At 37.5% G+C, this 24,537-nt stretch overlaps 1 protein-coding gene across 4 annotated transcripts in view; it reads left to right on the forward strand.

The window, feature by feature from the left end:
* MAST4 (microtubule associated serine/threonine kinase family member 4) overlaps window positions 1-24,537 on the forward strand; it is a 199,890-nt gene that overhangs the window by 17,453 nt on the left and 157,900 nt on the right. For all 4 annotated transcript variants that reach the window (XM_034441014.2, XM_034441015.2, XM_034441016.2 and 1 more), the window contains exons 2-3: window positions 6,231-6,384; window positions 18,411-18,532. In XM_034441014.2, the coding sequence (XP_034296905.2) occupies window positions 6,231-6,384; window positions 18,411-18,532 (276 nt within the window). The remainder of the gene's footprint in view (window positions 1-6,230; window positions 6,385-18,410; window positions 18,533-24,537) is intronic.

Raw genomic sequence — 24,537 nt, forward strand, 5'->3', positions numbered from 1 at the left:
GCACTGCTTCTTTGAATTTTTCTGTGTTGTGGCTGGTCTCAGTTTTGATAATCTCCGGCCACCATTTTCCTTCATGGACTGGTTTCCTTTTACTACTAACACTATCACTTTCTGGCCAAAGTAAATGAGATGCAGCTTCTGCTCACCTACTTTTCTTTTCTTGTAATCTTGCAGTCATCATGGATGGCAGAGGAAAGGTAATTGCCATATCACTTCTATTATGTATTGAGTTTCTCAGTTCTTTTGCCCCTTTTCAGTTTGCAAAGCTCCTTCTTACATGGAGTCCTTTTTAATTCTGCTATCCTATCACTATCAACCTCCTGGAACTCAATAGCAGCTACTACATCCACTATTCCTCATCCTGACAATAGCCCTCAAATAAATACCCTGATGTACCTCCTAATCCCATGATAGCGAACCTATGGCTCGTGTGCCACAGGTGGCACGCAGCACCCTCTCTGTGGACATGCGAGCTGTTGCCCCATTTCAGCTCCGCTGTGCATGCACACGTGCTTCTGGCTGATCAACTCCTTGGGTTTTTGCCGCGCATGTGCGAAGGGGTGCTGGGGGCTGCGGGTGCATGCAGGGGGTGCACAGGGGGTGGGATGCATACACGGGGCCCTGTGTGCGCATTGCATTTTGGGGGTCTGGGTGCACGTGCATTTGTGCATGCACGTGCTTTGGGCACTCCGTCCGGAAAAGGCCAACCATCACTGTCCTAATCTATTAGTTGTGATTCTTCAGTACAATTGTAGATCAGGAATAGCCTTTTTCTGAGATCATTCTAAAGTGCCACTACAGAAAAACCACTTACACTTTGATACCAAGTTGTAATTTAAAAGCCTTGGCAGATTGTAGAGCTTCCCTGAGCACTGCAGGCTGGTGCAAGGAGTTGGTATAAATGGAGATTTTTAAAGATAGCATATTAAATTAAATATGATTTAATGTTTACACTGCTACTATAGTAAGGGATCCTCTAAAGACTTGGAGAAACTTGATTTAAAAGTTAAGCCAGTCTTTCTTTTGTGGCTTGAATCATGAATTAAATGGATTTGAATCAATCCATATCTGTTGTGAGAATAGGTGAACCAATAGAATAGTTTATTGCAGCATGAATAATGCATAAATTGTCCTAAATTACACTCTCAACTAAGTGGGACTGAGCCCTTATAATCTACAGGCTAATTTAAAAATTCTTCCTTCTACATGATTGCTCTGTTTTCCAGCTTTTGATGTTCTCAAAATGAATACAGATTCTTTTATATCAAAGATTTTCCAGAAACATGTAGGTGGATGTATCATCCTTATTGGGTGTATTCATTTAGTTAACTTTTTCAGTTTTCTTAATTCAGATGAAAGTTTATGTTTTCATTGGCTTCTTCTCAACTTCAACAATTATGAATGTAGCTCTTTAGTTTTCTAACAAATATTTCTCTGTTACATAGTCAGATAGTGCTTTGCAGATGGGTTCAATGATACTATAAGAGATACTCAAAGTTTATATAGTTACGTGTGCAGTTAATGTAGCAGTTGTGCTTCTAATTCTGTAGGAGATACTACGAATTTTCTTATTGTGATTTTATGAAAATATTAAAAGTCCTTGACCGACCATGGAGATCATGATGGCTGTTAAGTGAATCACCACATGATTGCCTCACAACCCCTCTGCTCTTCCTGATGAAGTTGTTAAGCAGAGAAGGGACTGCTTCAAGGGGCCCTGGGGGAGACCATGGGAGTCTCGGCATAGGCCCTGCCCCGAGCATCCTGAAATTTCCCCTCTCCTCGAGGCACCCCATGCTCTACTTCTTGCCCCTTGGTGTCAACACAGGCCTAGGGCCTGCTACTCACCCTGTTGGGTCCTACATGCTTTCCCCCAAGCCCTGTCACCTATTGCTCCCTTGCCTTTGTAGAGTCCTTCTAAAATCTCCACAGATTGTATTGGGGAAATCTCTGCAACTACGTATCTGCAGTGCTCTGGAGATCCATTGGAGAAGAAGTCGTTCCATCCCTATTCCTGCTTATCTTTGCAAACATCTTTTCATCCATCATGTTTATGCATTTCTTCATGTTTTTTTTTCCTTCAAATTTTCTAATCTTTCTCTTTTCAAGGATCTCATAGTTATATCTGTACTTTTTTTTATAAAAAAAATCTTCCTTCATATGCTGCTGTTAGCACCTTTAGCAATCAATCATCACTTCCATGTTTCTGGAAAATATATCATAACTAAAGTTGATTTAGGTGAAAGTTTATTGTGAAGGAAATGAACAAACAGTCAATAAACTTCAACAAGCATGCAATAAAACTCAATTTTTTCCATATGTACGTTACTCAATCCAACTGAAGAGCAAAAAACGAAACACACACACACACACACACACACGCAAACACACGGTGTGCACATTTCCTGCTTGAGATAAAGCTGTACTTCCACTTCCCAAATCTCTCAATCAAAATTCTGCCTAACTGCTTCCCAGTTTGCTCCAGTGGTTTTTGCATTCACTCTGGAAGAGAATAACATGATCCAATGCAAGATTGATTATGTCTTCTTGGGGGAAATTGAATCTGTCATGCATGTCCTACTGCATTTTTGGTACGGCTTAGTTCACAGACTTAATAACTCCTTTGCTGCTAAATGATTCTGGTAGGTCAGAAAGGAAATGTTTGGTAGAACTTGCTGTGGAGTTGTCTTCAGAAACTTCTAGAAAAGTAGTTACGTTTTGTTAAATCCATGCTGTTCTGTTGTTACTGGTTTAGGCTTTCAGTTGTCAAACATGTACTCACATGCATAGGAATACATACATATATATGTGTGTATAGGGAGGGCGGGAGGGAGGGAGGGAAGGAGAGAGAGAGAGAGAGAGAGAGAGAGAGAGAGGGAATAGGATTTAAGGAAAGAGCAAAATATTTTGGCCTTGTTTATTTAGGAATAAAACAAGTACAAGCGTGCAAGAGTAAGATTAGAAAATTGGATGGTGTTACATTAGTAGAGATTTTACCATCTTCCATAAAACTGGAATTCAGGATTATACAGTGAAATGGATAGGTGTTAGATTCAAAATAATAGCTATTCTCTTTCACAATTTGTTTCAATGCAAAAAAACAACAACACATGTAACTGACTGGCATTTTCATTTGGGAAAAGAACAAAGAAAATGGCTTCATGGAAAATTGTTCTGCTAAGTCTTGTTATGATGGCTAGAATAGAACATATGGCTTCAGAAACAGCTACGGGAGAGCTGCTGTAATTGTATCTTGCTTGTATAGTGGTGCTTAGAGGTTTGTGACCTTTTTGATTTTTCAATATTTTTTCATAAATATAACCTAAAACATTATCTGTTCTCCACACATTCTAAAAGTAGACAAAGAGAACTACATTTAACAAATGAGTCAACGACATCATGCTCGTTCATTTATTGAAGAAAATGATCCAAAACCACATATTTATGTGTGGCAAAAGCATGTGAATTTTTGCTTTTAATCTCAGTATGTCCCCTTGGGCAACTATAACTGCAACTAAATATTTCTGATTAGTGTTGATCAGTCCTACAGATCAGCTTGAAGGAATTATAGTCCATTTCTCCTTACAGAAAAGCTTCAGTACAGGGATTTGGTGGTCTTTCTTGCTTGAACTGTCCTCTTCAGGTCCTTCCACAACATTTCTATAAGATTAAGGCCAGGACGTATACATTAACTTTCTTCTGCTTTAACCATTCTTTGGTTGTACAATTTGTCTATTTTGGTTTGTTGTCTTGTTCTGACCCACTTTCTCTTGAGTTTTGATTCACAGACAGATCCCCCTGACATTTTCCTGTAGAATTTACTGATCGTGTTCAGGATTCATAGTTTCACCCATGATGGCAAGCTTTCTTGGTGCAGAGACAGCAAGTCGGGCACAAACCATGTTATTGTCACTACCATGTTTTACAGATGGGATAAGAGTCTTATGCTGGAATGCAGTGTTTGCCTTTCTCCAAACATAATATTTTTCATTCAAGTACAACTTCTATTTTAGTCTCATCTGTCAACAAAACATTCTTCCAATACCCTTCTGGTTTATCCACATGGTCTTTTACAAGCTGTAGATGGGCAGCAGTCTTCTTTTGGTGAACGTTGCTTTCTCCTTGCAGTCCTGCCATGCATACTATTGTTCAGTGTTCTCCATATAGTGGTCTCATAAACATTGACATTCACCATTGTTACAGAGGCTTCTAGCTCTTATGACTTTACTCTGGGGTTTTTTACTCTTGGTGGGATCTTGGTTAGTCAATAATTCCTGTGGAGAGTAATTATTTATTTATTTTAGGAAATTTATATTGCTGCTTATTCGCACATGGCGATTCAAGACGGCTTACAGAAATATAAAAACCTCATATATAAAACAATACAACTAAATAAAAGAAATAATCATCTGATAAATTAATATTTGCACCCAGAAGCAAATCAGCCACCAATGCAGCTCCTGCAGGAGAGATGATACTTGTGCACACTGAGGTCTGCACAAAACCATGCGGGCCACTGCATTTTTCACCAACTGGAACGTCCAGATGCTCTAAAGGCAGCCCCATGTAGAGCATATTGCAATAGTCAAGACAGGAAGTGACTAGGGCATGAATGACGGTGAGTAGGGTGGAGTTGTTTCTGTTTGTACACGATCTGCCTGACAGTGGACTGGTGGCATCCATATTTGTTGGAAATAGTTTTGTAACCTTTTCCAGGTTACATGGAATTATGTCCTGGGGACATAACTGGTTTTTTTGGGGGGAGGTTTTTGGAAATTTCCTTTCTTCAAGCCATAAAACATCCACATACCTATTTTCTAAAGATCAGGCTTTGATAGTGAATACCTAGAATCCAATTCTTTAAATAAGGCAGGATCTCCCATATTTGCATACTTAGCTTTGGATCATTTTCCATAATAAGTGAACAAGTATAGTAGTTTTTACTAACTAGTTTAATTGGGTTCTCTTATTTTGTTTTAGGACTTCTCTGTGGAAAACAGATCACATATCTACATAAATATGATCTAAAATATGATCTGTTTTCTCAAAAGTCCTAAAACTAGGTAAAGAGAACCCTATTTTTTTAAAAAAAGAAAATTAAAAAGGATTCACAAAATTTTAAGCACCACTGTATATTTCTTAAAATAATCTGAATGGAAATAGGAAGCTGGATTTTTGTCAAATTTAGAAGACTCCCCTCCACCCTTTATTAGATCTTACTTTAAGTAGAATGCTCAAAAAGGGTAGATTCTTCTCAGATACGATAAGTTTCTTTAGTAAATTCTTGTTGACACATTTACACTATCAGTGTAAATAAATTGTTGCTGTTTTGTTCATTATCGTATAGTGCCACCTGGTGGATTTTCTACTTTTTCCAACAGTATTATTAAAATGGAAATCTGGACATGAAATTCCATGATGATATCCATGAAGTATTCCTTTCAGTTCTAATAATTGAACTCCACAATATAGTTGTCTGTAAATGATAAAAATAGTATTTTAGTTTTTTGCAACATATAAGTATGTGGATTGGTGTTCATGGATATGTTCTGTTGGGCTTCTACCTGTTTTTCTCTGCGTTGATGGTCTCAGTGTTTACATTTGATTTAGTATATTTTGTATATTACTCCTATTTTGTCTGCATTTGGTACTGGAGGGAGAGTCTTTGCAAGAGCACCATTGTTTCCCAGGGAGGAGACAGTAGATTCCAGAGACAAATTCAATTAAGAGACTACACAGTCCCAAGCTGGATGGGGAATGGAGGAAGATGTCCAGGCCCTAAAATCTCCCAGATATCTCTATAGGTTAGAAAGTTATGGCTTTATTCCAGCAAGATTCTGTCTATTAGATGTATAGAATTGGAGTCTTTTGATTTATTGTATCGTCTTTGGACTTAGCCTGGCGTGCAGATACATAAAACATAAATCATTTTTATTTTATTTGTTAAATTTAAGCTGCTTGACTATTGAAATCTCTCAATGATTTACAATAAAGAACATAACCAAAACATAAAACCAAGGATAAAATTAAAGTCATACTAGTAGTGTGATCCTTCTGTTATTTATTCAAATTGTTTAAAAATATTAAATTGGACTACATCCAGAGGTGGGCTGCGGCCAGTTCTGATATGTCCTGAATTTAAGACATAATATCTAATGACTAACTTTCAAACTGTCTTAACAGTAACTATAACCCATACTCAATCATTCTCTCTTTCTCTTTTTTTCCAGCTTGATAGTATATTGTCTCCTCCACCTATGCCATTTCGAAAATCCAGTAATCCTGAAGTTTCTTCTGGCCCTGGAAAATCACTGAAATTTAAAAGGCAGCTCAGTGAAGATGGACGACCTTTTAGAAGAGGAAGTCTCGGAGGAGCGCTAACTGGTAAGAAAAATGACTGTAAAAATACTCATGTACATTTCCTTTAGAATACACTTTTCAAGTTTGAGGGATTTCTACCAATACTTGCTTGACCACTGCAGGAACATAGTACAAGTAGTCTTCAACACAGCTGAACCCAAAATTTATGTTGCTAAGTGAGTCATTTGTTAAATGAGCCCCATTTTACAACCTGTCTTGCCTCAGTGGTTAAGTGAATTACTGCAGTTGATAAGTTAGTAATCCAGTTGTTAAGTGAATCTGGCTTCCCCATTGCCAGAAGGTCACAAAAGGGGATCACATGACCTTGGGACACAGCAATGGACATAAATAGTTGCCAACTGTTTGAAATTTGATCACATGATCACAGAAATCAAGGGGATACTGCTAAGGTTGTAAGTGTGAAAAATGATCCTAAGTCATTTTTTTTCAGTGCCGTTGTAACTTTGAATAGTCACTAAACGAACTGTTATAAGACATAAACTACCGGTACCTTTGGACTCATCATGTTCTTACTGATTAATATTACAGCAAAACACAAATTAATCCTCTGTCATTGACCTTATTGTGTATGATAACTTCTCTCTCATCATCCTTCTCCTCACTGGTTCTGCTCTAGTATTATTCTACAGTCAACCATGTCTATTCTATATACTTATTCCTATAAACAGAATAATGCTTTACCAAATGCTTTTATTTTAAAATGTCTTTATAGAAAACAAGGTGAAATATCAGAAAAGCTTGTGTAGGCAAATATGCTTGAATCTATCTATCTATCTATCTATATAAAAGTGAAATACCACTCATGTATCATCACAAAATCTCTAGAATCGTAAAGCCTACAAATTTTAAATTTGCCACGTATGTTCCTCTTGGCTTCTAGGTGCTCACTAAGAAAGGATTTTTCAAAAAGACTATCAGAGCATTAGTATTTCCTATATTATGATTAACAGGCTCTAATGCTAAGGAGTTCTACTCTCCCTCCCTGCCTGAAAAGAAATCTGTTCCAAATGCAAAACAGAAGCAGAGGAGAGGAGTTTCAGTTTCAGTTTTACTTTCACAGCAGCAAGCAGCTTTACTACAGAACAGTTGAGCTAAGCCACGGCCAGGCTCCTTCCTGTCTCCTTGCTCACACAGCAAATACTGTTTCCCTTTCCAAACAACCCTCTGATGCTAAGGAGTTCTACTCCCCCTCCTCACCTGAAAAGAAATCTGATCCAAATGCAAAACACAAGCAGAGGAGAGGAATTTCAGTTTTACTTTCACAGCTGCAAGCAGGGAATAGGATAGGGGAGGCTTCTGTGGGGCAAGGCTGAGGGAGAGAAGGGGATAGGATAGGATAGGTTTCTGTGGGGCAAGACTGAGGGAGAGAAGGGGATAGGATAGGGGAGGCTTCTGTGGGACAAGGCTGAGGGAGAGAAGGTCATTGAATGGTCAGTGAATGAACTGTTGTAAGTTGAGGACTACCTGTTGTGTATATCAAGCGTATTCACTATGTTTTTGTAATCTTGCAAAGCTTTCAGGCTTTCAACATATCCATACAACACTTCATGAATTCTGGTTTGTTGTCTACACTTTTCACCTCTCCTTCAGGTTATCATTAATTTCATCCAACCACAACTTTGTTAGTTTCTTCTCCACTTTTCTCTTTTTTCATATATTTTTGCAGGTTTATCTTCATTGAAAGTTAGTCCAAATTATCTCAATGTATTTTTCCCCCCCATACTGGTTCCTTATTTTTGTGTTCAATACACATTCATTCTTGGCCCACTCTCCTTGCTTTAGCATATACCATAGTTAAGTATCCAATTCCCTCTACCTTTAATCTACTTTTATGTCTCTCCTGACATAGACAAACTTAATCTCCATATAACAAAGTGGAATGCAGCCGTGTTTTTTTTTCTTTTGACAAACACTTGTTCTTCACAATAGATCACATGATGGTTAAAAGTTTTTCCAGCTGTTTAATTATCTTTGATGATCATGCTGTTTTCTCCAATTTCTTGTTGCTTATGTATATTTTCCAGGTGTTGAGTTACTTTCACCTGTTGAATATAATTGTGTTGGTTTTTAATGCATCAGTTTTCAAAACCATACTTTGCATTGCATCATACCTACACAACATTCTCTGTGGAGTTCTTGGTGTTCTCTTGAGATTGCTTGTTTGCTTGCACTAATGATGTTACTTACTTGGCTAATGGTCTCCAAGCAAACAACTTCCAGCATCAAGAACTCCAGAGGTTAAACCTGAGCGGCAGATATTCTTTTTGATTGGGATAAAATTCTTTGCATGTCTTTTGGGTTTGCAGCTAACAATATGGCATCATCTGCATACAAAAGCATACCAAGAGTTACTTCTTCAACCAATATATTTTTACTAGGATGACATTTATCCATAAACAACCAATAACCCATCATATGTTATTTTCTTTCTCAGTGTTGAAACCATTCATATGCATTCCATTTATTCTCATACATGCTTCATTTCAGGGGTGAAATGATACCAGTTCGCACTGGTTCGGGTGAACCGGTAGTGGCAGTGGCGCATTGTTCAGTGAACGGGTAGTGGTGGCAGCGCAGAGCTCTGCCCACCTGCCCGGACATTGTTACTTCCTGGTTTTAACCAGGAAGTAACCTATTTTCGACCCTCTGCGCATGCGCAGAAGGCTTTGCGCATGTGCAGAGGGTCCAAAATCACATGTTATGCACACACGCACAGAGTTCGCACTTCCGAACCGGTAGGGAAGGTAAGTAGATTTCACCCCTGCTTCATTTCCATCATATACCATACTTACTATATTCAGTAACTAACAGCCAATGCCAATCTTAACCAAAATATTCCATAATTTCCATCTAAATCAACAAATAAATGATCTTTTTCACATTTATATGACCTTTTGAAGAAGAAAAATTAAGTATGCATTTTCCCTACTCTGCGTAAAATTGCGTTGTATTTCACAGTTACTGCTCATTTATACCTTTAATATCCTTTCAGTCAGAATTTTACCAAGCACCATCTTGTGTTTGGTAAACTACTAAACTACTCTATACCTATCTTTAACCTTTTTTAGGGGAATAATTTTGGCAATTTTCCAGTTATCAATCAGAAATTCAGTCTTCAGATAATGCTAAACAGCAATTAAACAGTTACCCAGCAAATATCTATATTTTAATACTTCTCCAGTTATATCATCTATACATCATTTATATTTTTAAATTTTCTTGTAGCATTTTTACTTTCTTAATTTTTCCCCTTGGATGTGAAGATTTATTTCAAGTAATTCTTCAACATTGCATAATCATTCCCAAACAAACATATAATATTTATCTTTTAGTACTCCTCATAATTTGGCACACAGTGCATCCTTTTTAAAAACATTTTATACATAGTAAATGGGTAATAAATGTATCTTTACTACATTTTTAGCTGACTTTTTTAAAAATTTCAGGATGCATAGTTGTCTAATTTCGTGTTTGATTTGTGGACGGGATGGAAGAAGAGAGATTGTGTAGTCAATTTTGCCTGTTAAGTGATTTTTCAGAGTTCCTTCTACATCTCCCTGCTTCTGTTACAAGAAGATAAAAATTTCCCCTGAAAATGCCAACCAGTGAAAATATCTGTAGTAGTGAATTTATGCCATTGTGTTCTAATACTTTTATAAAAGCGGTTATTAAAAAAGATTTTGATTTGTTCTCACATTTTTTTTTACAATTCCTTTGATGCCAAGCTGAATGCCAAGACAGGTAAAGTTCAATACTCCTTTTGAGCTCTAGAAAGCAATGCTGGACTCTGATTTCACTGTAAATCTAAATTTATAGCATAAAACGATCACCTACATATTAAAGCATTTGAAAGAGAGGTTTTGATCCTGAGAGATTAGAGAAGAAACCTGTTAAACACCGGTACAGTAGGTGCCCCCTTCATGGCTTACTGCCTTGTCATGGCGAAGGGGCTTGCGTAGCTCAATGAAGCTATGAGCTATGCTGTGCAGGGCCATCCAAGATGGACAGATCTTAGAAGAGAGTTCTGACAAAACAAAAGGAAAAAAGATATGACCCAGAAGATGAGCCCCTCAGGTCGGAAGGTGTCCAATATGCTACTGGGGAAGAGCAGAGAGCTAGTACTAGTAGCACCAGAAAGAGTGAAGTGACTGGGTCAAAGCCGAAAAGATGCTCAACTGTGGATGCATCTGGTGGTGAAAGGAAAGTCCGATGCTGTAAAGATTTTTTCTCCATAGGAATCTGGAATGTAAGATCCATTAATCAAGGCAAGCTGGACGTGGTCAAACAAGAGATGACAAGACTGGACATCAACATCTTAGGAATCAGTGAACTAAAATGGACAGGAATCGATGTATTTAATTCAGATGACCATCAGGTATACTACTGCGGGCAAGAATCCCTCAGGAGAAATGGAGTAGCCTTCATAATCAATAAAAGAGTAGGAAAAGCAATACTGGGATACAATCCCCAAAATAACAGAATGATCTCAGTTCGAATCCAAGGCAAACCATTCAATATCACAGTAATCCAAGTCTATGCCCCAACCACTGGTGCTGAAATTGACCAGTTCTATGAAGCCCTACAGCACCCTATAGAATTAACACCAAAAAATTATGTCCTTATCATCATGGGGAATTGGAATGCTAAAGTAGGAAGCCAAAAGATAACTGGAATAACAGGCAAGTTTGGCCTTGGAGTACAAAGTGAAGCAGGGCACAGGCTGATAGAATTTTGTCAAGAGAATACGATGGTCATAGCAAACACTCTTTTCCAACAACCCAAGAGACGACTCTACACATGGACATCGCTAGATGGTCAACACAGAAATCAGATTGACTATGTGCTCTCCAGCTAAAGATGGAGAAGATCTATACAGTCAGTAAAAACAAGACCAGGAGCTGACTGTGGCTCAGATCATGAGCAATTTAGGCTTAAATTGAAGAAAGTAGGGAAAAGCACTAGGCCACTCAGGTATGAACTCAGGTATGAGTCCTTCGGGAGAAGGGCGGTATAGAAATAAAATAAATGAATTAAATCATATCCCTGATGAATATACAGTAGAGGTGACAAATAGATTTAAGGAATTAGATCTTATAGACAGAGTGCCTGAAGAACTATGGACAGAGGTTCACAACGTTGTACAAGAAGTAGCAACTAAAACCATCCCAAAGAAAAAGAAATGCAAGAAAGCAAAATGGCTGTCTGAGGAAGCTTTGCAAATAGCTGAGGAAAGAAGGGAAGTGAAAGGCAAGGGAGAAAGAGAAAGATACACCCAATTGAATACAGAATTCCAGAGAATATCTAGAAGAGATAAGTATGCCTTCTTAAATGAACAGTGCAAAGAAATAGAAGAAAACAATAGAATAGGGAAGACCAGAGATCTCTTCAAGAAAATTGGAGATATGAAGGGAATGTTTCATGCAAAGATGGGCATGATAAAGGACCAAAACGGCAAGGACCTATCATAGGCAGAAGAGATTAAGAAGAGGTGGCAAAGTTACACAAGAACTATACAAGAATGAGCTTAACATCCCTGATAACCAGGATGGGGTGGTCACTGACTTCGAGCCAGACATCCTAGAATGAGAATTCAAATGTGCCTTAGGAAATCTGAGTAACAACAAAGCTAGTGGAAGGGACAGTATTCCAGCTGAGCTATTCAAAATCTTAAAAGACGATGCAGTAAAAGTGCTACACTCAATTTGCGAGCATATTTGGAAAACTCAACAATGCCACAAGATTAAAATCCTACAAGCTAGGCTCCAGCAGTATGTGGATCGAGAACTACCAGAAGTACAGGCAGGATTTCGAAGAGGCAGAGGAACTAGAGATCAAATTGCCAACATACGCTGGATCATGAAGAAAGCTAGGGAGTTCCAGAAAAATATCTATTTCTGCTTCATTGACTATGCTAAAGCCTTTGATTGTGTGGATCACAACAAATTGTGGCAAATTCTTAAAGAGATGGGAGTACCAGAAATCTTATTTGTCTCTTGAGAAACCTATATGCAGGTCAAGAAGCAACAATGAGAACTGGACATGGAACCACTGATTGGTTCAAAATTGGGAAAGGAGTCCGGCAAGGCTGTATACTGTCACCCTGCCTATTTAACTTTTATGCAGAGCACATCATCAGAAAGGCAGGGCTAGATGAATCAAAAGTTGGAATTAAGATTGCTAGGAGAAATATCAACCTCAGATATGCAGATGATACCACTCTAATGGCAGAAAGCGAAGAGGAACTAAAGAGCCTCTTGATGTGGGTGAAGAAGGAGAGTGGAAAAGTTCGCTTGAAACTCAACATTAAGAAAACTAAGATCATGGCATCTGGTCCTCTCAATTCCTGACAAATGGATGTGGAAGAAATGGAGGTAGTGACAAATTTTATTTTCCTGGGCTCCAAGATCACTGCAGATGGGGACTGTAGCCAAGAAATTAAAAGACGCTTACTCCTGGGGAGGAAAGCTATGGCAAATCTAGACAACATTCTAAAAAGCAGAGACATCACCCTGCCAACAAAAGTGCTTATAGTCAAGGCTATGGTTTTCCCAGTTGCAATGTATGGCTGTGAAAGTTGGACCATAAGAAAAGCTGAGTGCCAAAGAATTGAGGTCTTTGAACTATGGTGCTGGAGAAGATTCCTGCGAGTCCCTTGGACTGCAAGGAGATCAAACCAGTCAGTCCTAGAGCAGATCAACCCAGACTGTTCTTTAGAAGGCCAGATCCTGAAGATGAAACTCAAATACTTCGTCCACCTAATGAGAAGGAGGAACTCACTGGAGAAGAACCTAATGTTGGGAAAGATTGAGGGCAAAAGAAGAAAGGGATGACAGAGAATGAGATGGCTGGATGGAGTCACTGAAGCAGTAGGCATGAGTTTAAATGGACTCCAGAGGATGGTAGAGGGCAGGAAGGCTTGGAGGAATGTTGTCCACGGGGTCACGATGGGTTGGACGTGATTTCGCAACTAACAACAATAATTGATTCAGAAAAGTGGAATGCATTCTTCAAAGTTTGACTAAGAGTTAATTGGCAGATAGGATAGCACACTATAGGTTACTCATCCTTTTATTCATCTTCTGCAGGAACCTTTCTAAATAAAGTAAGCAGATCATTAAAATAACCATATAAGTGATAGCAGTGATACTAGGGTACTTAAGAATAGAACAAAGAAGAAAGAGCTTGCACAATAAACTTTGAAGTGTAAAATTTGAGCAGTTGAAGTGTTTCTTTTTAGTAATTATACCAGTTAAAGGAAAATGGATGTTAGCTATTTCAGGACCAATACAGTGACATTGCTGAGGCAAAGCTGTCTAGACATAGAAGAATATTAGGTGATGTAATAAGTCCCACCTTCATGGAAAAATATCTACGTGATTGCTAGGAGCTGACTTCAACTTGATGTCATATGATCAATCGGTCAATCAATCAATCAATGCTACATTGAAATTGAGATATTTTAGAGGAGAAAAATATTGAGGAAGCATGAGAGGTAATGGATACAGTACAGAAACATTTTAGACCTGGTGACACTTGAAATTTTGAGAATATGTAGTGAATGTACTCCCCAAATAGAAACTTCATATTCTCAATATATGCTGAATGCTGGCTAGTCACAGAACAAAAGATCCTCTTTTTAGGATTTTTTTAAAATTTCAATAGAGGTTTTTAAGAAACTTTAAGCATTTACGCAATATAGAATGCTTGTCTAGAAAAACAAGGAACCAAATGATGCCAATGTACAGTAGTGGATGAACAATTCACCAATGCAGTTGAATTTTTATACAATGCATAATTAGATTGTGAAATTATCTATAGGTTATGATGATGACAAATTATTTTGATGTTATTAAGGAAAAAATGGAATAATAATAGACCTATATTACTTAGTGAAAGTTGAAGATATTCTTCATTTTATCAAACAGATGCAAAGTATCTTATAATGGGAGTAGGCAGGATGTCTGAGTTCATGCCCTGTTTCTGAACTTCCCAAAGGTATTAATTAACTAGCCTGAGTTAAAAGCAGAAGAATGGCTTAAATAGCTCTTTGGATTGATCTTTCATCAATCTTTCCATGAGCTGTCTTTTTCGGCCAGACTAATATTTCCTTGCTATTATGGCTTTTTAACAAAGTAAATTTGGTGAAAGTTAAATACTATTTCACGTCTGCTCACTTGACAATTCCATAAAATTGTATCAGAAAAGAATTGAACAGGTCTAGATGGGGAGAAAGACAGTGAGACTGAAAGTAAAAAGACGGAGTATCTATTAATTCAGAACCTGAATTATTCCAAGATAGTGTCAACATTAATTCTGATTTGGGTGGGGCTCCTCAGAAAGAACTGATTCAGAATATGGAAGTTTTCCTGGACTCAGAACTCCCACTAGAAGATATGGCCAGGAGAATCTTTGTCCAGTTCCACGCAGTTGACCACTTAACTTTCCTTGAAACAAAATTTACTGGCGGCAGTCACTTATGACTTTATCATTCTCGACTGGATTATTATAATATGCTTATAAGGGCCACCTTGAAGGTCACCTGGGAACTCCAATTGGTATAAAACTTAATAACATATATTAATAGAACTGTTCTGATATTGTCATTCATCATCAGTATTACAGGACCTGCATTGGTTGCCATTTTGATTTCATGTGCAATTCAAGGTGCTTTTAATCATCTATAAAGTTCTACATAATTTGACACTTACATATCTATGAGATCATCTGCTTCAAGTAAAATTTGCCTGCCTAAGAGATATTTACAAAGTGTGCAGCCAGGTGTTCTCTCTACTTGCAAAGTTTATAGGAAAGGATTTAGAGTTGAGTATTCTATGCTGGAGTTCCTCTCCTATGTCATCAGTAACCTTCAGAAGATCTGCATCATTGTTAATATTCAAATAGTTTGCTAAGATTCAAATACCGTATTTTTCGGAGTATAAGATGCACCGGAGTATAAGACACACCTACCTTTTCTGTGAGGAAAAGAAGAAAAAGAAATCTCTGTGGCTGTGCCTCTGAGCAATTTTGCGTCCTTGCAGCAAATAGCCTGCTTTACTTTCAGTTTCGTTTTCAGCATAGCTTGATTAACACAAGGGGAAAAAAAATCTGCTCCAGCAATGTACCTCTTTGCAGCAAGCAGCAAAGCCCTGCGCAAAACAGCTGAGTGCAAATCAGCTGAGAGTCGGGAGGCCGATCCAATCAATTTGTGCTAATTAGGTTGTGCTGAAGCTGAAAGCTGTTTTGTTCTTGCTGTTTGCTTGCAAGGAGGTAACTGCTGCGAGGCAGAGGCCAAAGGGTGGGGGCCAGTGAGTGGGCAGGGCTACATTCGGTGTATAAGAAGCACCTAAATTTTCACTCCCTTTTAGGGGGAGTGAATACTCCGTCTTATACTCCGAAAAATACAGTAGTTTGCTAAGACCCAGCAGTTTAGTTCCAAGGTGAAGAACCTGATGGAATCTGGAATGTATGGTTGGTTGTTGTTATTTATGTTGAACTGCATGTTATATAGATTTTGGGGATGGGGTATTAATTGTTTTTATATAGCTCTTTAAACTGCTTTTGATTGAAGTGGCATAAAAGCAACAGAAATAATTAAAGCAATCCATTTATTACTGAGATACATAACATCATGTAATAGATATTATAAAGATATACTGCAGATACAGATATTATAAAACAGTGACTAGACTTCAAGGATCTAAGTAGATTAAAATTGAATTCGTGTTTAAAAAAACCTCTTTTTCTTTGTATCCACTCGGTAATTTTCTCTGATGTAATGAACTGTGATATTGATTAAAGTACATCCTACTCAATCCAAAATGTACTTTTGCCACTTATTTCTAAAACGTTTCTATTATTTATGGACATTAATTTTAGCTTAAGCGTTGAGCTGCATCTCATTTCTTCCTTTATTACAGACCGTATTGAAAAAGTGAAAGTCATTTTTAAAGAGCAAAGAATTAAAATAACACTAATTGTTAATGTTAACTGGGCAATTATTTCAAACTGCTGCGAATATTTTAGGACCTCAATAATGTTTGCTGGATAACTTTTATTACTATATGAAAAAAGGAAAGGGGCATGAAAGTGCTGAATTTTGTTAATGGGGTTCATACAAATGTTTCGCTTGCATTAGCCAAGGACAACATAATTAGGACAGCTGTAATTCTAGCTTTGATTGAATTTTATCAGCTTTAATAGACTGGAGGTTCATCACTGTTTTAAATCTGGCAGAGAAAGAAGTACTGTCCATTAATTTTAACCATATGTACTTGAGTAATACACTTGACAGATGCTAATTTCCTTAAGTTGTAAGCAGCAAATGATGCATGAATTACGCAGCACCATACTTTTTATGCCTGCTTGTATTCCTCCCCTGTTGGGTTTAAATAAAGTTTCTTGATGTAGCCACAACAAAATTAAATAATAATAATGAAGGATTTGAACACATTGGTTTAAAATCCATTCATTATCTATTTTTGATATGAAGATTAATGAGTATTATATTAAATTTACATATATTTATGTTAAACACAAATGCAGGCATGTGTATTTCATCTTTTGTTTTGGTGAGATTGATACAATGGGAAAACATACGGTAATAAACTATAACTCCTGGCTAGATTCTAAAAATACGAATTTTGTATTTTCCATCCTGAAGTTAAATCATAGTGATAAAAGTATATTTGATGTAGATACTTTTCTAGAATGGATATTATGAAAAATCTTTCCCCTATGTTCTTCTGGGCATACCATAAGGTATGGTCAGAAGAACAGAAGGTCAGAAAGGGTGCAGAGGGAAGAAGAAAAAAAAAGATTCCCTATTTTGGAATTGGATTCTGTGGACCTGATATTGATTGTACCTTAGATAAAGCTCTTTATTTTGGTTAGATAATGTTCAACTTTTTAAAGCAATAACTTTATCTTTGAAAGATCAAATAGATTTCCAATGATTTATTTCTGTCAGGAGATCTATTGATTTAGTATTTTGACAATGCAGTACACTTAGTAACTGGCATAATATATATGTACGAGTTTTTCTTTTAGTCTCTTAAATGACTGGCCACATACACATCTTGAACTGCAGGCATTCACAAACAAAATAATAACACAAACAGCTAAATTATATTGACAGGTATATTACATGCCTCTGACGGTGCAGTGGATAGTTTATAGGAGAGTTGTTATCTAACAGTTTATTAATCTCAAAAAGGCAGCACAAATGAAAGAAGAAAGGAAATGCTATTAACCAGTAGCTGAACTATTTCTGTTCATCCATGTCAGTTTGTCATATAAAATTATTACTTTCCGTTGAAAGACTCTTGAGTTTAGAAGCATATAAAAGCAGAAATGTGAGAATTACAGGTAGTCTTCAATTTAAGACCACAGTCGAGCTGTGTTAAGTGAGTTTTGCCCTATTTTACGACTTTTCTGGCCATAGTTGTTAAGTAAATCACTGCCCTTGGTAAATTAGTAACGGTTGTTAAGTGAAACTGTTTTCCCCATTGACTTTGCTTATGAGGAGGTCACAAAAGGAGATCATGTGACCCCCCCCCCCCCCGGGACACTGCAAGCATCATAAATATGAGTCAGTTGCCAAGCCTCTGGATTTTAATCATGTGACCATGGGGGAATGCTGCAATGGTCGTAAGTGTGAAAAATGGTCTTAAGTCACTTTTTTCCAGTGATGATGTAACTTTGAACGGTCGCTAAATGAACTGCTGTAAATTGAGGACTACTTGTACCTTCTGTTAAACTTCTCCAAATGTATCCAATTTTTAGCTCTAAGACAGTGTTTCTCAACCTTGGAAGCTTGAAGATGGGTGGACTTCAACTCCCAGAATCCCGCAGCCAGCGCTGCTGGCAGGGGGATTCTGGGAGTTGAAGTCCACCCATCTTCAAGCTACCAAGGTTGAAAAACACTGCTCTAAGATTTGCTTTTACCTGCCTTAATTTTGTAGCACTTTGTTAACTTTCTAAATTATGTTCTGTAAACTTAGTTTTAACTATTATTTTTGTCCTCTTGGCAGGCAGGTACTTGTTGTCAAATGCTGTTACCCAACATTCATGGCAAACTGGCGAAACTTCCAATCTTGTCCGAATGCGCACCCAAGCTCTCGGACAATCCGCTCCTTCTCTGACAGCTAGTTTGGTGAGTTACATTTCCAAATATTTGTTCAGTCAAAAAAAGATTAATGTTAATATAATATTATGGCTAGGATTTTATTTGCACACGAGTCAAATAGCCCCAAATTGCTTTCCAAAACCACAATAATTCAGGGCCTTTCACATAACTGGGGTCGATTATTGTATATCATAGTACTAAACATGTTCAATGTATCTGAATTACGTTTGCTGGGAGGCCTCTAATTTTGAATTGTGTTACTCATTTCATATAAAATGAGCTGGCAGCATATTTTATTATAGGTTTTTCCATTTAAGTCATCTGTTTAAGAAAAAAGAGGCCATCATATTTTTTAAAAAACCCATGCTTTCAAATATTAGGCTGTTTATAGATTATCTGTTGCTGTATGCATGTAACAGGCATACTCAACAAGTATGATTCTCTTATGTGCATATTTGGATGTCACCAAATAATGGGTAGAAATGTAATGTAGCATGCAGTATTTATTTAGTGCAGGAAATAAAAGTTTTATGTTGCAAAAGAGTCTAAATCTGATATTCGTAGATGGTAGTTTCCATGGTAAGTATTGTGAGAATGTTGATAACATACACTTAAAAAGATGTGGAATACAGCATTGTTTTCCATCTGACTGCTGACTCTGCATTAGGCACAATAATTGATAGTTGAAAGTGTGAACGTATTTTGTATTTTAAGGTATGGTTGGGTACATGTCACCCAGTATTATTATAGAAGCAGTGTTGTAAAAATAATGCCCACTAGATGGCATAAAAACCAAGTGTGTATCATATAGCATTATTGCTCTATTTTGAGAAAAGATTCTTACTGGTTTTGTTCTTAAGTCCTACTAACTGGGACTTTTTTCCTTGAGAAATATATTTATATTTCTACATGCATTTTATTATCATATTTCTTAACTATTTAGTACATAAAACATTGCAATTATTTTAACATCTTCCTATGTTAGAATTCTAAAAGCAAAATATAGTTTTCACTTTGAAAAAAGTATAGAGTTGACTTCTTCCTACCAAGCTGTTAACGAATGCTTATTAATTATACAGAAGGATTAAAACACATACTGATATATTAAGCAAAATAATGAAATATTTACTATTTGTTGTAAATATTTTATGAATATGAATGGAATAGGAATTTGAGATGGAATTCCAAAATTGTACTCGTATCTGGAATTCAGAATAGTTTTTTTTATTAGAATTGACTAAGTGCAGCTTCAGAATTCTAGAAAACCAACCCAACAAATTCATATTTATTGATTTCTACTGCTTTTTAAAAACTGATTTGTAAAGATTCAAAACTTCCGGCTATTCTCAGTTTAGACTCTTCTCTCTTGAACCTTCCCATCTTGTGCTTATTCTGATCTCTCAGTTACAACCTACCGTTTATGCTCAAGGGAGTGAGAGTTCTGGTTACTTCTCCATAACACACTTCTTGGTTTGGTCTATGAACTGAAGTTTTACAAGGCAATGCCCCTGGAAGCTTTCTAATTAGGTGGAATTCACTAGAGAAAATACAGGAGATTTTCTTCTGTATGAACCAGATAGTAAACTCAATTTCCTCTGCTCCTTTCTTGTTGTTCAGTAGTCTTTTTGATATTTACATTTTTCAACTTTCCTTTGATGTTTCTTCTGAATCAGTCTTTGCAGTACTGTTTAATTTTCTGAATTACGAAAGGGTGAGACCATCCATCCATCCATCCATTCATTTTGAAGAGGAAAAAGGTTGAAGATGGTAGCATTACTTTGCACCTATGAGCTATTTGATGATTAGGGCTGATAGTGAGAAATAAATAGGGATGGGCTAGGAACTTCACACCCAATTCTTGCTGATTCTCAGCTGTTCTATTAGTCAAAGGAATATTTTTGTTTAAGAAAAATAGAACACACATTCTCTCACTTGAGACTTAATCCCAACCTCCCTGTAAAGTTGTTAGTTAGAAGAGAGGTATTTTTATCTTCTTGTATCAACTAATAAATGTTATCTTTTACTTCAAATATAACGAGTACCTATAGCATTTGTGGGTACTTGGACTAATTCCATAGAGTTAATCAACCAAAGTGTGTGTATGTGTGTGTGTGTATGTGTGTGTGTGTATGTGTGTGTGTGTGTATGTATGTATGTATGTATGTATGTATGTATGTATGTATGTATGTATGTTGTTAGTTACGAAGTCTTGTCCAACCCATCGCGACCCCATGGACAACGTTCCTCCAGGCCTTCCTGTCTTCTACCATTCTCTGGAGTCCATTTAAGCTCACGCCTACTGCTTCAGTGACTCCATCCAGCCACTTTTAATTTCTTGGCTGCAGTCCCCATCTGCAGTGATCTTGGAGCCCAGGAAAATAAAATTTGTCACTACCTCCATTTCTTCCCCATCTATTTGCCAGGAATTGATAGGGCCAGATGTCATGATCTTAGTTTTCTTAATGTTAAGTTTCAAGCCAACTTTTGCACTTTCCTTCTTCACCACCATCAAGAGGCTCTTTAGTTCCCCTTCGGTTTCTGCGATAAGAGTGGTATCATCTGCATATCTCATCTATCTATCTATCTATCTATCTATCTATCTATCTATCTATCTATCTATCTATCTATCTATCTATCACTATACACATACACACACAACTTTGAAGCTGTTTATCCATAGCTCTAGCTACGCATTTAAGCAACCTTACATTAATGATAACATTCACAACCATAAACTTTTTTCTTTAACTTTAAAGGTTTAAATTAAAGTCTTAAATTAAATTAAATCAAAGCTTTAATATATGAACTGGATATTATTAAGAAGAGATTCAACAACCATTTGTCTGAAATTGTCATGGCCCTGTCAGGTTCAGAAGAGGAGTTGGAGTAGAAGTTGGAATCAGGATCCAGCTGCATCTGCCTATGTGACCTGGATCAGAACAGAAATGGTATAGGGCAGTGATAGCTAACATTTTTGTCATCGCGTGCCAAAAGCGGGGGGAGTGGGGGAGGGTTGTGCATGCACGTGTGCCCATACCCACAGTTCAATGCACCTGACCCCACCCCTGCACATGCATGTGTGGACCTCCCTGTGCTCCCCCCACTTTTTGCACGCGATGGCATGGTGGGCCCGGCAAGCCTGTTTTTTGCCCTCCCCAGGCTCCAGTGGCTTTCTAGAACCCTGGGGAGTGCGAAAACGGCCTTTCCCACCCCTCTGGAGGCCAGAAACGGCCCATCTCCTGACTTCCGGTAGGACCGGAAGGCCAGACAATCAGTTGGCCTGTGCATGCATGTGCGCTGAAGCTGAGCTAGGACAATCGTTTTGCCCCAGCTACGGATCCCAAAGATTTTGTTCAGACACAAACTCTGAACAAAACTTAGTTTACTCAAATAACGCAGTTTTAGCAAATGCCGGCTCTTAATAAGCGTTCTTAACAGCCTGCCAGAATTCCAGGGCTGTGGAGTCGGGAGATAAATGTTCCGTCTCCAACTCCGACTCCGACTCCTCAGTTTTTTGTACTTCTGACTCCGACTCCAGGTACCCAAAATTTCCTCCGACTCCAACTCCTCGACTCCGACTCCACAGCACTGTCAGGGCTATGGAGTCGGGAGATAAATGTTCCGACTCCGACTCCTCAGTTTTTTGTACTTCCGACTCCGACTCCAGGTACCCAAAATTTCCTCCGACTCCGACTCCTCGACTCCGACTCTGACTCCAACTCCACAGCACTGCAGAATTCCACAGATAAGATTGTCAGAGTCTTACTGGAGTTGGCAGAAAGCCCAGAAGCAAGGTTGCAGAGAAATCGAAACTCGATGATTAGCGAACTAAAGTTGTTTCCTGCAGCTTGTTGCAAGCTGTGTTCTTTCTTAAATAGGCTAAGGGAGTGGCCAATTAGCCCCAAGCCTTACTCTCGAGGAGACCTCCTCCTGAGGAACCACTCCTGCCTTTTGGCAGCTCTGCGTGCCCGTGCATTGAGAAGAGGCTCCTCCTCTTTATCCTCTTCACTTTTAAAGGAGCCTCTGGAGGTTCTGAAGGCCCTGACTGAATCCCTGCCTCTGGCACCACATCTTCTTCAGCCTCCTCGCTGTCCGACTCAAGCGCCGGTTGCACAGGCTTCTGGCGCAGCACCAGCCTATACAATTGTCTTCAATCCATTACATCAACCCATCTCACACGGTCAAGCAAGGCAGGTATGTTGTGGACCCCTTTAGCCAAAGAATTCCAACTGATGGGGTCCAGGAAGACAGACTCTTTCCTGCCATGTGGAACATTCTCTCCCAGATATGAGGTGGGATTCCACTTTCCTGGCTTTCCAGAAAGGCGTGAAAAGATACAGAGGAGCCTACAGCTATGGGCTGGTTAGTCCCTCCCCTCCCCCACCATTTAATTCATTTTTAACATTGCTTGCATGTTTTTAAAATTTTATATACAGTTTTGATGTTTTTAGTATTTTATTTGTACACTGCCCAGAGTCCCTCTGTGAGGATATGGGTGGTTTTAAAATTTTGATACTGAATTTCTATTGTTACTAACGGATACATTACAAGTTCTGGAATATCTGGAACTTTTGCTTTGCTTTGTTTTTGTAGCATTTGTTATGAATCACAATTTAACTGTAAAACAGTTGTTAAAGGTAGGGTGGAAGTGACATTTAAAAAGATAACAATTTGGCAAAGGCTATGTGGAGGAAAAAGGCTAAAATCCATTATCCAACATAGGAATGCCACATATCAAATAGCATAAAATACATAACATTTCTAAAGTAATACACTAAATAATTTTTTTTTTAATTGGGGAGGAACATTGGGCAGGTTTTTTTCAATAACCATTATTATTATTATTATTATTATTATTATTATTATTATTATTATTATTATTATTATTATTATTATTATTATTATTAATTTTACAAATAACCAACTATTAATCTTATGTTTCTCCCCTTCTTGCCTTTAATCTTCTAATCATTGACATTAAAAATGCTGATAAATACTTAAGTAGATCTAATATTTTAGTTCTATATCTGAGGACTCTGTGTAGCCTTACAGTATGTTATAAGTTTGATATTACTAATTTACTGCTTGAAGAAGAAATCTTCCACCAGCCTCTATAGAAATCTGTTGATTCACTGCAGCTGGTGAATTTCAAGCAGGTGCACCAGTGGCAAAATAATGATCCAAATGCGTCTCAGTGGGGAATGTTTCTGTCACTGACTGAGTGAGTAGTAACTGTCCAATCTTTAAGGCCTCTTGTGTGATATTTTCCCTGACTCACTTAGCATTTGGTAATTAACCATGATGTGTTTGACTAGGACTGTGTCCCAGCAAATACTTCTGTTACAGTCTAGAATTAATTCTTGTTGGCTAAATAGAAGAAAATTCTTCAAAATTTACTTCAGCTGGATAATAAAATGCTCTCAGACATGAGTGTTGATACAGAAAATATATAAAGATGTTATTAACAGTACTTCCTTTAAGGGATTATCAGCTGTTTCAGAAGCATTGCAGAGTTTATATTTTGCTCTGTCAGAAACATCTGTCTTAATGAGCTTAGACTTATTAGAAGTTGGGAGAATCTTTGTGTGAATGTCATGGTGTTGGCAGAACACTTGTTTTCTGGTGCATATTGCACCATAACATATTGTACTGCACAAAAATAATCAAAAGTTGCTTTCCAGCCTGAGTTTACCTTCTGGCAGCAATATTGAAAAGCCCCAAAAGAATATTAAATTGTGCCTCAATAGATAGGGACTGGCATACTTTGTAAAAATTACTTTCAGAATGTAATAGAATTTTAGATTTGCTATTTGTATTCAGTGATTCCTACTTTATTTTGCAAAATGATGTATGTTTAAATCTAGCACCTGAAAGTCAAAAGAGATATTTCTGAAAAAAAACAATGAGTTTTGTCATTTAGTTTACTTCTGTATCTGAGAATACCTTTTTTGATTTTTCTGTTTGTTTTTCACCTGGTCTAAGCATGTAGCAGAAAATAGTTTTATTTTACAATTTTTTGTTATATATTTCTT

Source organism: Pantherophis guttatus, chromosome 2 (genome assembly GCF_059756535.1).
Source record: "Pantherophis guttatus breed Tessera chromosome 2, ASM5975653v1, whole genome shotgun sequence".
NCBI lineage: Eukaryota > Metazoa > Chordata > Lepidosauria > Squamata > Colubridae > Pantherophis > Pantherophis guttatus.